Here is a 14,263-nt window from a genome sequence, read left to right as displayed (position 1 = left end):
GAAATACTGTCCGGTGCTATGAGAACCTGCCAGTCCACTAAACTCTAAGCAATTATGAACTTAAGAGGCCATCTACATATATCTCGCTAAATGGAGTACTGGCCATTAATTTTTTGGTCATTTATGGAATGCCTATGGTTAACAGGCATTCCATAAACAGCATGCATCTGACAGTGCAATCACCAACGTTACAGAAAACCCTAACATATTATAATCATGGTTCAGAAATTACCATAAGACGGGAAGCTTGCATTCAACTTTGCATTTTAAGGTTTAAGCATATGCCCCCAAGACTTATGATTAACTGAGTAAAGCATACCGTCATTAGTAGTAGTAGTTCCCTAGGCAGTCTGGCCGAACAGCCCCGAGTCCCTTAGGAATGCCATGGCCGAGACTGGGCTTTCCCACAGAGCTCTCAAGGAATGTATGTTGTGTTGTTGGCATAGGTGATTGTGTGCAATGCAGTCTACCATAATGTGCTTAATAGCATGGGGTGCTGTGTTACATCCTGGACAGGCATCAGCGACAGAGTCATCCAGCCTCTTCTGATAGCTTAAGAGGGCTGGATGGTGCCCACATCTCAGCCTGGCCAGGTGGACCCTGTCCTCACGAGGGAGATAGGATTCAGAAGGGTGGATGTCAGGAGGTTGTGCATGCAGCTGTGTGTTGTCTTTAAGTGACTGAATGGAGCGGCGAGTGATTTGAGTATGTATATGCTTCTGGAAGCTGGTCTCAGGTGGGTGAGGGGGAAGAGATGACAGAATTTGTGTATGACAACGTGTGCTGGGTGTTGTTTTGATGTCCCTTGGTGTGGATGGATGTGCTGCCATGTAATGTAGTGGATGCTGTGGGTCTGTGGAGGCTGCAGCAAGGATCTGGGTGCCTCTCATGTCTAGGTGATCCTTGACTTTGAGTATTTTGGTTTCTTGATGTAGGTGGTCTGTGGGTGTAGTAGCTGTGCAGCCTGTGATTATTTTTAGGGCCTTGTTCTGTATGGTCTGTAGAGTGTTGTAGTGTGTTTTAGTGAGATTAGGAGCCCAAGCAGGGCTTGCATAATTCAAGACTCACACTAGTACATTGAACTGGTACCGTATGCGATGAATCACTCATATCGTAAAGTTTAAACCTTTTTTCAATGTACAATGGCATTTTCGCTTGTATGATCACTGTGATCCCACTGTGAAGCCTCGCTTATTGATTTGGGATCACTTTCATTCTTGTGATCCTGGCAAGCAAGCTTAAGGGAATTTGTTTATCTCGAGACAGTCTTTGACCTGTCACTATTAGGTGTATTAGTGTCAGTGACTGAACAATGGTCTGATGTTGGAAATTAAGTGACAAGTGAAATGCAGTGATGTGAAATAACTGCCAGTTATGTCCACCTGGTAACATGTTTTATATTTTCTTGGGCAAGTGATCCTTGCCCAAAACATCCCCCATTGAACCCAAATTATCAATGACCAGATATACGATAAATCATTACGAGATGGATTTTTTCAAACACAGCCTCACTGTAAAACATGGGTGAGCTGCATCCAACAGTCCCAATTTTCATCACTAACCATATAGTACTCACCAAATTCTTGTGGATACCAAGAATCTCTGCTAAGCCCTTCTGTTGGAAAAGGTTCTTGAAGTTCTCATCTGTGCGCTTGTTGGCCTGCAGGAACTCCATTAACCGTGAGTCAAGTCCAGCTTTACGCAATAGTGACCTCACAGTTGTAATGTCTTTCAAGTTCTTAGCAGTCAGCAGAACCTGTCAATAATATATGAATGTATTGAAGTTCCTTGTTGTTGTGGCATTGGTTCATCTAGATGTTAGCCCAGAGGACTGAAGACTGAAGTACTGGTAGCCATTTTCCTGCAGTCCTCAGAAATGACAATCCACAAACTCAGTTAATGAAAGCAATCACTCCGGTAAAATAAATTACTAAAATTACTTAATGACTCATGACCTCTCTCCTAGCCTAAGGATGTGGCAAGACTGGATCTACAGAGCTGAAAGAAATCTAATATAACTACCAGTAAGTCTATTCAGTTACATGGGTCCACACTCAGTCACCCTTCAAGTTGCCCCCTCCCCCTATCAAATCCTGACTCCACCTCACAGGCAAACACCTGCACTTGTTCAAATTACCTACCGAGAGTAAATCCTATGACTATCCTTGGGGGGGGGCAAGAACAGGTGTCAAACCCTTATCACATACTCTGCACAAATTCTTTTTTCCAACCAACTCCATCCAGTGTCAGTTCCCCAGCCTCATCAACCTCCATACCTCTCACTTATTTACTTAATCTCTCCACCTGTTTGGTCCACCACACCTACCTACTCCCGCCCTCAAGCTCGCCATACACTCCACCACCCTATTCACACAAACTCTTTCCAAATACCATACCATTAGGACAACTCATTCTTGATACTTCCTTAACCGACACATCTCTTAGCCAAACACAACCTACACCCATGCCTTGAGTTACAGCAACATCCACTTCCACCGTTCTCTCAACTTCAAACTTTCTAAAGCTCTTCCTGCTTTACCTTGTCAGTATATCAAAGCTATATTGGCAAACACCAACTCCTTTTTACATACACTATCAACCAAAAACACTGGGTATGGTATAATCTGATGATAAACCGTGAATCCCTTTTGAAACAACTTTACAATTAGAAAACTATGGCAAAAGTAAAAAGCTACAAAATGCTTAATATTCTCACATTAACATGTTCACCACAAACTTAACCTCTTAACAACTTTGCCATGAGTATCATCCATCATCCAATCCTACATTGCCCCATGAGGAGTGTAGGAGCCCGGGGCTAAGGAGTTGGTCCCGACATTTAAGATGAGAGTGACCAGCCTCACTCATCCCTGAGTGGTATTACATGAGCAATCAACCCCAACCACCCCTTGGATATAAACCTTCACCGGCTCAATCCAATTGGAGCGCAATAATTACCCACTAAAACCACCAGGCACCAAAATCTGGTTATATGGTTACCACCCAGCATATATATCTTAGTAAAAGGATCTAGGAAGCTTTGGAGAGCCCTCAGCTATCCCCATAGTACAGCATTGGCCTTTGACATCCTAGGTACGTCCTCATATGCTTCTATCGCTCAGAAATGACATGTGGTACAATATCATGGTGAAGGTGTTAAATATCTAGACTAAGTAGCCAAGCACCAGTCCCCTACACTCCCATTATAGGGCAACAAAGGACTGGACGGTGGAAAAGATTACATACCTCACACAGAAAGTCAGCAGCAAGTCCATCCTTGACAAGATGGTCCTGCAACAGGGTGGCCAACACCTTGGGGTCAAGCAGGGAGTCACTTGTCCACATGGCCACACAGCGCGCAAGCCGAATGCGGTCTCCTTCACCGAACCCCTTTAGGTACACTAGTACCTGCAATTAGAATGTACTATGTGTCATTCTTAGTGTACCAATTTACTGAGGATTCAATTTAGGGGTGACTTTAAAAAATTATCACACATATCTCCTTGGCCTTTCCATACTTCTATGGCCTAAGCAATCAAGGATAAATGATGGTAAAGGATAGACAAATCTGCCAGAAACTGGAAGGGATACTGTTCAAACTGATGAATGACTTACATGTACAGTACTAAAACTGCATGTACTGATATTTTCAACACAATCTGGACTTTTATTAAACATATTGGATTCTCAGAAAATTCTAAAACCATTCAAACAGAAAACCTATTACACTGTTTGTCTGGCCAAAAAAAAATTACCAAATTACTTACAATGACTCACAATCAATACTGCAACCTACCCTATAACTAGCAAATAATTACTACGGATCAGTTTCATAAGCACATACAGCCTTGTTTAACTGAGTTGTTTCATCATGAAGGAAACTGGAGGGAGTGGAGCCTTCCCATATCTCTTCCTAAAACAACAGGTTTTGGTTACAAGATGAAAACTACTGTTGGTTGCAAGAAGGAAAAAGGAAGGACACAGTGTCATATGTGCTTGAGAACCCCACCCAAGAATATTACCTTTTTCATCTCTTCAAAGAACATCTTCTCAAGGTATTTGTATCTCCTCATCAACCTGGTGAAAACCTGGGCATAGCCACGCAGCGTCTCATAAGAGTCATCTGGTGCCCCAAACACGCACATGTCAGTGCGCACTGGCCCACTGTCGATGCCATCTTCAGATATTCCACCACCAGGAGCTGGAAAAACACACAAACTTCGTATTCATTTCTGGTCAGAATGGGCAAACACACAAACGACTACTCTCCCAAGACTCAAAAGATTAATACATTATGAGCTCTCAAATCTGGAAATTCAACTTCCTTCACTTTACAAAATAATTCTTCATGCAGTAAGGGGTGTTGATACTCTCTCTCTCTCTCTCTCTCTCCACATATCGGGGGGGGGGGGGGTTCCTGAATAAATATATGCACAAACAATCAAAGTACTATTATAAAGTACTGTACTTCACTGTATTACCCGTTCATGGTATTGTAGGTTACATATTACTGTACATGGTTCTCGTCATTAAATAAGAGTATGTCGGAGAATATACGACATACTGGAAAAATAATTAGTATAACTTTTGTCAGGTGCTCTCCATTAAAAGGTGTACACCCAGACATTTTCTAGTTCACTCAGGTTGCATGGGGGGTAGTCTTGGGATCCTTTCAGCATGGCTCCTTACAAAGCTAATCAGGAAACAAGGAAAAATCACAAAAATATATTTCCCTTACCTAAAGATGGGCTAAGACAATTAATCACACAAGTTGCTGGTATTCTGGTTCCATCTCAAGTCTAACCCTACACATTTTCTTTGCTTCACATACACCTGTCTGACAGTTAATCATCCAATTAAGGTATACTAAACCCACACATATCAGGCTACCACTTTGTTACCACTTCTCACACAAACTCTTGTGGTTTGAAGCAGTAGATATGTCTCTAACCATGAACTTTCATAGAATGCTGTAACTCAAAGCTCATCAAACCAAACAGCTGGCTAAATGCCCTTCTACATTCCACCATTGTCTTTTCAGGGTGATAGGGTGGAAGCTGAGAAAGTTTTAAACCAGCTAGCAGAGCCAGCCAGTTATATTAGTACCACCATGGGAACGCACCCCTCAACATGGTCAAGTTTACATATACAAATAAAAGTCATGGTCCTTCCTCAGCCAGCCCCTTGCTTTTGATGTGGAAACACTGTAAGCCTTACAATTTCATATGCTTCGGGTGGTGGACCAATCATCTGTACCTATATGAACTCCAAGTCTTAAAAGAAGCATCATTTTCAAAATGGCAATAAAATTACCATCTGTTTTGTTGGACATTATTAACAACAATATTGAGAAAGAATACTGAAATAATAATTCTCATGACTATGCTGGAAAAAAAAGTCCAAGATAAAGTCACACATGTTTCTAATAAGTTGCAGGTTTCCATTGAAAGCGGATGATGCGAAGGGGCAAAGTCAAGAGGGACTGGGCTGCAGCTATTGGGCAACTTCTAAAAAATTCTGACAATGGCACAGGAGCTCTGCACACAAATCACGTGATGCTGTAAAGCTTACAGTGTTACCACATGAAACGAGGAGAAGCTGGCTAAGAAATACAATTTCTTTTGTCTGACATCAGAAGAATATAGTGCCTGGTCTACTTCAACTACAACAGTACAGACAAGGAATACTAAATAGTGGTATACTTACTTAAAATGCCACCAGCTATTAGTATGTCAAAGAGAGTTTCTCCGTAGGTCCGATACTTAAGTTTAGATCCTGCTTGGTCAAGATACTTGTTGACAGCTTCTAGATCTGAGCCAGCTTCTATGAGACCCTGGAAAAAACATATATAGCCTATATAAATAAATAAATAAAATAATAATGCAAATGTTTAAAATTATTGGGTACAGTCACTACTCGTTTTACGATGGGGTTACGTCAGGTCATACCTTATCGTATACCGATTTTATCGTAAATCGGGAGACTGAAACATGTTATAAAGGGGGGTTACGTCAACTCAGCTTCCCAAAGTCACCTACCCAAGACTGAAATAAAAATGACAACCCACCTTAATCACTTCCTGTGTCGGTCCAAGTCTTCTCCAAGGCCAAAACAAACACTATCACACCAATACAGGCGGCATTACTCGCGTACAGTAAATCGTTGCAACAACAATCACACTTGCGTAACATTGGCCTGGTGCTACACAATGTATAGGCCTACTGTAGCACGATGCTTGGCTGAGAGGTGACGGTGGGGGTGGGGGTGGGGTGGGGGGTCCCACAGAACGAGTGGAAAAGACAGGGCTTTGAAGGGATGGCGGGACCACAACTGAACCAAAACAATGCTCTGCACGCTGGGGCCGCCATCTTGCCTGAGACAAGCTACTGTCGCCTTGCATGTGCCTAGCGCTTCATATGAAATTTTCCAAGGGCAATATTGTTACAGCGGGAAACATCAGAAATCGGATTTTAGGGTGGAACTTTTCTGTTTTCGCTGTACCGAATTATCATAAACCAAATCAACGTAAAATGAATAGTGAACTGTAATCTTCAAGGAGACATACAACCACCCCAAAAAGTACTGCCTTTGAATTTATTCAGTGACTGCAGTTGTACAAAGCTATATTTTCAATAAGAGGATTCATCAGTAAACATGGAAAATGCAATTATTTAAGGGATAGGTTAGGTTAAGATAAATTTGGTTAGGTTAACATGATAAGTTAGGTCAGGATAAATTAGATTTGGCTGTTACAAAAATTCAGGTTGGGTCTGGATAAAGCAGCACTGATGAAGGTAATTTAGTATAAAAAAAGGGCATTCTAAGATGACATTCGTCTGTCTGCAGCACATCATGAGATAGAGCCAGTCTATTTTCAGCACCATTGGGGATTGTAAACAAAGACAACATTTTAAACACTGTTCACTACTGTACTTTTAAAAGCAACACTGAAACTTGACACAGTACTCAGAACTCAAAATATTAAGTGAAGGGCTTTGGTAAAGGAAAAAACTGAAGAAAAATGCATAATAAGGTAGTCCTATGACTCCTTGAAGATCAGCAATGACTGTAATCAAGAAAATATAGAGGGATAAACTGCAATCCTCCCAATAACCTCTGGAATTACTGATGCTGGAAGAAACTCCAGCCCTGTGGAAGCATGAGATGTAAGGGTTATTTAGTAACATGTTCCAACCCCAGGACAATCTGATGTGAAACCACTGAACTGCAGGAAACTGCAAACATCATATGAGGTACAATTAAACTGGTTATAAAACAATGATTCACAGAAGGTAAACTATAAACAAGTACTTTGGTAAGGATTGTCTGCACTATGACAATATGGTACATGTGGTAAGTAAATGTGTGACAATACTGAGGGTTGCATTATAATTAGGGCATAGTGGACTGTTCAAGTATGAGTTCTTGGGCAGCAATAATCACTAACGAGGAAAATTTACTGTAGTCACAGCACGCAAGTCTCAAGGAGCGTGGTGCTCTGGCAACCTACTCGTCATCAGTGCGTCTGATTTCATGTATATGATACACGTGTTTCGTGTATAATAAAATTTATGCATGACACAATTCAAGTAAAAAATGATACGAAATCGGACACACTGTTGACCGGCAGGCTGCCAGGGTACAATAATTACACTATAGCAAGCAATATGTGGCATCCTTACAACAGTAAGACAACCTACATGATGTAGAGCCAATGGGTAAAGCCAATGTCATCTTGCTGCCATGTTATAGTTCCATACAACCTATGCACTGATATTTATTTATTTTCTTGGCTGAATGTGTACTATCTTATCTGGGAAGCTTGGGAGCAAAGCACTTTCAATTTCAGAAATAATCTATATAGCGTAATGGGATCAAGCCCCCAATCCATGTAATCAATACTGAAGTGTGATTGGCAATTGAGCTAGCCCGTATGCTTTCAGGTGTATTTTCAGTGGCTGCTGACATTACATCACAAGCACCTTTCCTATGTCAGTATTCAGAGATTAGACACCAATGAAGTGTTTTTCCAGTGCTTCAATTAACATTCACCTTGCATGGAAATGCCAGAAGCAACTGTCAAATATACTCAGCCTATCTAACAAAATCAACTCAAACCTAAATCAACCAAAACTTAACTCGAAATCATTTTAGACACTGTAGAAATACAAATAAATTTATTATAACTGACAATGTAATTTAAAAAGCATTATCTATACTGCACAGACCAAAGATCTGCTTTACTGTAATATATACTGTATATGGCAAATAATACACCAACCTGTAAGATTGCATCACGAAACCCCACAGGGTCGTACTTCGCTTTTTCATCTCTCTTTCGAGTCTTAATGCGCTGCCCCTGGAGCGTGGGTTTTTCAGCTTTAGTAGTCATACAACAGACAACTGTGGAAAGAAAATAATGAATATATTATGATCAATATGCCTTTTAAGAAAAATTTTTGTGTATAATATATACAATATTTTAACATCTTTCTCATGAAGACTTTATAGTTAAAATAACAATAATACACGCAAAATGCAGTAAACCCTCAAGTTACAACAGATCTTTTGGCAATGGTTCAAATTACATTAAATATGTGAGAAACGATTCATTACACTCAAATGGTATTCGTATTTACATCAAAATGTCGCCATTTAAAATTAAGTAAAGAAAGGATAAATATAATGTGGTTTGCAACATTAATGATGTGTATTGCACGAGCTGTTCACGTTGGCAAGGAAGCATCATAATGTGGGTCAAGGATACAAGATGAGACACTAAAGTCCCGGTCTAGGTCTGCCAAAACAACACTTAAAAAGCAGCAATGCACATCACACATTATATACAGCAACATTAAACGGGTGGAATAAAAAATGTATAAAGAGACGGAGTGAACAACAACATAGATACCTGCCAGGTGCAGTCTGGGTATTCTTTCTTTTACAACTCTGTTCCCACCAAAACATGTGTAGATCACCATCACATTGTACTGTACATTATTTATGGACAACATGACATTAAAAATGAGTGGAACAAAAACATCGAGTGAATTTCTGTGCAGGTACCAGTTGTGCACAGTGTCCATCCTCTCAGATATTATGATGCAGACTCAATTTAGCCTCCACCAAAACAACATGTGAAAAGCAGCATCATATATAGTTTATAAAGGGTCCAACATGCTAGCGAGTGTCAGCCTCAGTCACCTAATGGTGGCTCTCCATGCTGCTCGATCTCTGGCAGTTTTCCAATTCAGTCCCTTGTCACACTCTATGACCATGTCCCACATCTTTTGCAATCTGTCTCTCACAACCCTACCCCCAATGTCCACACTAGCTTGCTCACTTTCCGTACCTAACTATCATCCTCCATTCTCTCCACATGCCCACTCCCCAAACCATCTCAACCTGCCCCTCCTTGTCACAGCACCTATCCACTCCACTCTCATCCTCTCAGACTCCAGTCATACACCTAGCCCCCCCATGTCTCGCATTCAAGGATTCAAGGACACACTACACATTGCAAATATTACTGTATTTATGGGCAATATAACAGAAAATCAGTAACAAAGGCATTGAGTGAACAGCTGTGCAGGTACCAGCTATGGGCATCATGTGCATTCATTTATACGACAATGTATTTTGTGTTATCAGGCAATAACCAGGAGAAATAATCCTAACCTGGTAGTTAAGGGCTGTTTACAAGAGGGTGTGAATAAAAAATTACTGTAACTGAATTATGTAACCTTTCACTGAAAATAATTATGCTTAGTGACAACAGCAGAAATCAAAAGATGAAAAAGTAGGATAACTAAAAATTACAATGCAGAGATATAACCATACACATGGTAACTGAACATGAATGAAAACAGCAGCTGAGAGAAGCCTGTTTGTTACAGCTGAGTTACTCATTCCAGCTTTCATATTTCATAATCAGGCCAAATTCAATAGAACAATAACTTCTGGTGGCAGGGTACGACAATCCCGTGCATACACAGTGCCTCCTGCCCAAGCCAATGGTCAGCTGTTTGTGCCAAGATGGCCACCAAGTGTTTACATTAGCTGTGATTATTTCCCTTTAGTTCTATTTTGTGTGTACAGGGAAACTGAAACACCTCTGCTATTGCCAAAGAATCATGCAAGTGCATAACAAATAGTGCAGTATGCAATATTAAGTGAAAAAATAAATTTGCACCTGTAAAAAACTGAAACTTATGGTTTGAAGTCATGTCTGACAAGGATGCTATCCCAAGTGGAAGTGTAGTGCTATTGAGGGCAAGCCTAAAAGTTTATATATGTACTGTGTAGGTATACTGTATGTATGTACTATATACCCGGTGTGTATATATATATATATATATACCTGGTGTGTGTATATATATATATATATATATATACAGTAAAACCTCAATATAATGGACTTCAATAGACTGGAATTTGCTTTTATCAGACTTGAGGCGCCACTGGACTAAATTCCTATATATCAGAAAAATTCCGATAAAGCCAGAAGCAGTGCGGACTGCCTAACCACTTCAGCTATGTTCACCGCAATAAGATAAATAAATGACAAGTTTATCAGTGTACAGTACAGTATTATTATATATACCATTTGATTAATGTAGTGATGTTATAACATAGTACAGTACCACAATGGTAGTCAAAACAGTTTAAAAACGTTTCATACCATCCGGACTGTCTGATATATCAGAAAAAGTCCGGATGTCGCTTTTATCGGAATTTCGTATTTTTCAGAATGGTATGGGCCCCAATTAGTCCGTTCTAGTGAGGTCTTACTGTATATATATAGATATATATAGATATAGATATAGATAGATATATATAGATATAGATATAGATAGATATATATATATATATATATATATATATATATATATATATATACACACATACACACATACTGTACACAGCTACCACAAATTGACTTAGGACCTCCCCCCACAAGGTATTAAAAGACACAGAAACCATAGTATATCACAATGTTTGTTCATGAAATGCCATTCATTAATATGAAATCATGTTTCCTTTGTATTTCAGGACCAGCTGGAAGGATTTTGGCATGGAATCACTTAGATCTCTAATGTAAACTATTGGACATTTCTTTCCACCAAACATCTGTCAGTCCAGTCTTGGGGTTGTCCAGATTGGGTGTCTCCTTCTCTGCCTTGATTTTCGTCATCTTTGCCCAGCAGACAGTTTCATAGGCATGGTTACTTAAGGAGAGGCAGTAACCTAGGAACATACACTAAGTGCAACACGCGGTAAGTGTGTCTACGATGCTCTGGTGAGAGACAAAAGTAAGCCTTGCTTGCTCATCACGTGACCAGATGCCAATATTTTATTGGACAACATTTCAACCACATCACTCTCCTGGGCGCGGGAACCACGTTGGACCGGGTGAGACTGTTATAGCTGCATTCTCCTCGGATTTGGGCTGTTATGAAACGTTGGTTCCGTATTGGATGCATGTAACCGTATTACACCAGTATTTTGGATTATTATTTATGGTCTCCATCTTGGACATGAAACACCTTGGGCAAACCCGTCTTGGACGAGAGGGTACTGTATATTATACAGTATATATTGTACAAATAAACATGCCCCCTCCCTGTCCCCAGTGAACCCACATTTTATCAACCTCCCTATAAATTGCCATGTGATGTGTTTTCACTTGATGTAACCTCATCATATAGCATGGCATGACTTCTTTAACATTACCACAAGTTACAATGTGACATCATGTTATTAATGCAACAGAGTATTCATTCGGTAAAATAATGGAAGGGAAGGATGTCAGGAACAGTTTTTTTTTTAACTCAATAAAAATATAGGCTCCACTATACAACAAACTGCTCAACATCACAAAACTGAAGGATCATCTCCATCGTAAGTTGATGGTGTACCCTAAAGAAAATCCTGAAAATTGTTTGGCAGCCTAGACTTTTCCACTGGAACACAGATGTATATATATATATATATATATATATACACACGTGACAATGTCCCGCTTTTAGCTCCAGTAAATCTGGTCACTTTACACAACATACTGTACCCAAGACAAAGGACTAAGTCTACACTCGCAAACATTTGCTCTCTAATTTGATTAGGATACAGTTTCACTACAGAGAAGCTAAGTATTATTTTACTTTTGTACAACTATGTAATTATGAGCATAGCTATTCAGGTTTATGCAATTGATAAATCTAATCATTCTGACAAACCTTTCTTCTATATGGCTGCTTTTGCCACATATAAGTATAGTTATGAATATCAACCAATCACTGCTCATGATGGTCAGGTTTCAACCAATAACAAAAAACTGCTCATGGGTGAAGTTCCCAGGTGACACGGCCGAAAGAAAACCCAGGTTACCTGTAAATCTGTTTTAAGTTGTTTAGTTTGATGATGAAACTTTACATCAGCATTCCATTCATTTGGAATAATTTTGACCAAACTTTTTGCAGGGAAGGCTTGAGAGTCTCGAGATGGTGTGTGGATAGGGAATACGGAAAAAATGAATGACTAAAAAACAGTAGAGACATTAAGGTCAAAATTCTCAAAACATCAAAACATTTTCTAAACTCAAGCACCAGGAATACTATGGTTGTAAAAAAAAAAAAAAAAAAAAAAATGCAGATCTCATCCCTGAAGCACCAGTTGCAACACTACAGGAAATGTTGGGTACACATTTTGAGCAGAAGCCACAGCTAGTATTCAAATATTCCATAATTATTTGTTTATATCTTATCACGTGCCAACACTTTTTTTTGACATTTTTGGTACACATGGCCTCAAAGGGGTTAATCAGTGAAGGAAGTGTCAGATGAAGTGTCAGCTAATGATAAGTTATAAACAGAAAACACTTCAAACTACCTGAATCCAAGTTGCAGCTTCAACTAAATACAGTACTCAATAGTTTATCAGCAGTAATTAAAAAAAAAAAAAAAAAAAAAAAGTACATTATATACCTCAATATTCACATATACCTACAAAAAGCACATTACAAATAAGTTTAACTACTGTAGTATTGCTGTGAGGCAAGATTTCTATTAAGGAAAAAAAAATGGCTACCTGCTCTTCATACCAATATCACTGCATGAGGTGATGAAATTTAAACACTACAAACTTAATGTGGTCTTAGCAGATCTAACAGAAATCAGACTATTCAACCCCTACCCAAAAATTCTGTACTTGTATCAAAGCAGACCTTGGAAAAGCACAAACAAAAAATTTTCCTTGTAAACAAAAACTCCCTCATTCGTCTTACAAGTGGCCATTCATCAGTTTATCTTTATCTACCATATTACACACCAAAACGAACAACTACATATTCCTGACGAATACTGTCATCCAGGACGTCTTAAATCGGCGTACTTTAGCCAAGGAATAAAGAAAATGGGCTGGAAATGGAAGCAAAATATACGAAATCACTCCGCCGTCCTGGAAAATGTTGGGTACAGACTTTGTGCAACATTTAACAAATAAGTTTACTCCATATAGTTCAGACTCAATTTAAATTTCACTGAATATAAGGTAGGCTCCCTTACTTGCGTTTAATGAGCTCAAGCTTATCTCACTTGAGAGCGTAATTCTGACAGGAAGGCGAAGATCAGAGATAAAGTGTCAAGCCTCAACACATCCCTCTTCTCGTCTTATTCTGAACCACCTAAAATTCACCCTTCTCAATTTATGTTCACCAAGAGATGCTACAATCACAGTCTCATGCACAAACCAAAACCCAGATGCAATACTTACAAAAAATAAACAAAACTAAAGAAAGAAAACCTTTTCACGAGCTGTGGATGAACAACGCGTGGAAAATGTAGGGTTCAGTATCCGGGACCCGAGAACTGAGGGCGGCAAGAGTGATCGAGTGCCTCACGAGGCCTGAGGTCCCCTTCATTTATTTTATGTGCATTATTAAAACAAAACTGATTTACAAACCACATTATCGCTTTGTATATTCATGTTGAATCTTTGTGCATGTTACCCCGAGTTTCAAATATTATAAGTTAATTACGACACTTCAGAAGTTCCATTTTCACTTACATGCGCCATGCTGTGACTCAGGGGAAACATCGCGGGAGGTTCAAAATGCTTGAGAAACGTAAGACCAGTGCTACAATCTACGACAAATTGTTACGCAGAGCTATATAAAAGATTATATATGTACGCTTTGTCATATCTGAAGTATCATCTTACATATATTGCCACCAAATAACGACCAAGAATCAGCAGCACCATGATT

The 14,263-nt window shown here is 39.4% G+C and overlaps 1 protein-coding gene across 2 annotated transcripts in view; it reads right to left on the bottom strand.

The window, feature by feature from the left end:
* The window catches only part of kra (basic leucine zipper and W2 domain-containing protein kra), a 28,205-nt gene extending 14,324 nt beyond the window's left edge, over window positions 1-13,881 (bottom strand). The window contains exons 1-6 of one of the 2 annotated variants that reach the window (XM_080277006.1): window positions 13,801-13,881; window positions 8,282-8,403; window positions 5,707-5,833; window positions 4,023-4,201; window positions 3,247-3,408; window positions 1,577-1,756 (exon numbers count right to left, since the gene is read on the bottom strand). In XM_080277006.1, the coding sequence (XP_080133132.1) occupies window positions 1,577-1,756; window positions 3,247-3,408; window positions 4,023-4,201; window positions 5,707-5,833; window positions 8,282-8,392 (759 nt within the window). In that variant the 5' untranslated portion in view covers window positions 8,393-8,403; window positions 13,801-13,881. Of the gene's footprint in view, window positions 1-1,576; window positions 1,757-3,246; window positions 3,409-4,022; window positions 4,202-5,706; window positions 5,834-8,281; window positions 8,404-13,770 lie in introns of both variants that reach the window. The other variant, XM_080276997.1, reaches the window with a different exon arrangement.
* Window positions 13,882-14,263: the final 382 nt, after the last annotated feature.

This window comes from Coenobita brevimanus, chromosome 8, assembly GCF_032717465.1.
Source record: "Coenobita brevimanus isolate Jiangsu-jjx chromosome 8, ASM3271746v2, whole genome shotgun sequence".
NCBI classification, from domain to species: domain Eukaryota; kingdom Metazoa; phylum Arthropoda; class Malacostraca; order Decapoda; family Coenobitidae; genus Coenobita; species Coenobita brevimanus.
Note: the sequence above shows the minus strand (reverse complement) of the source record. Positions and strands in the feature narration are given on the sequence as shown.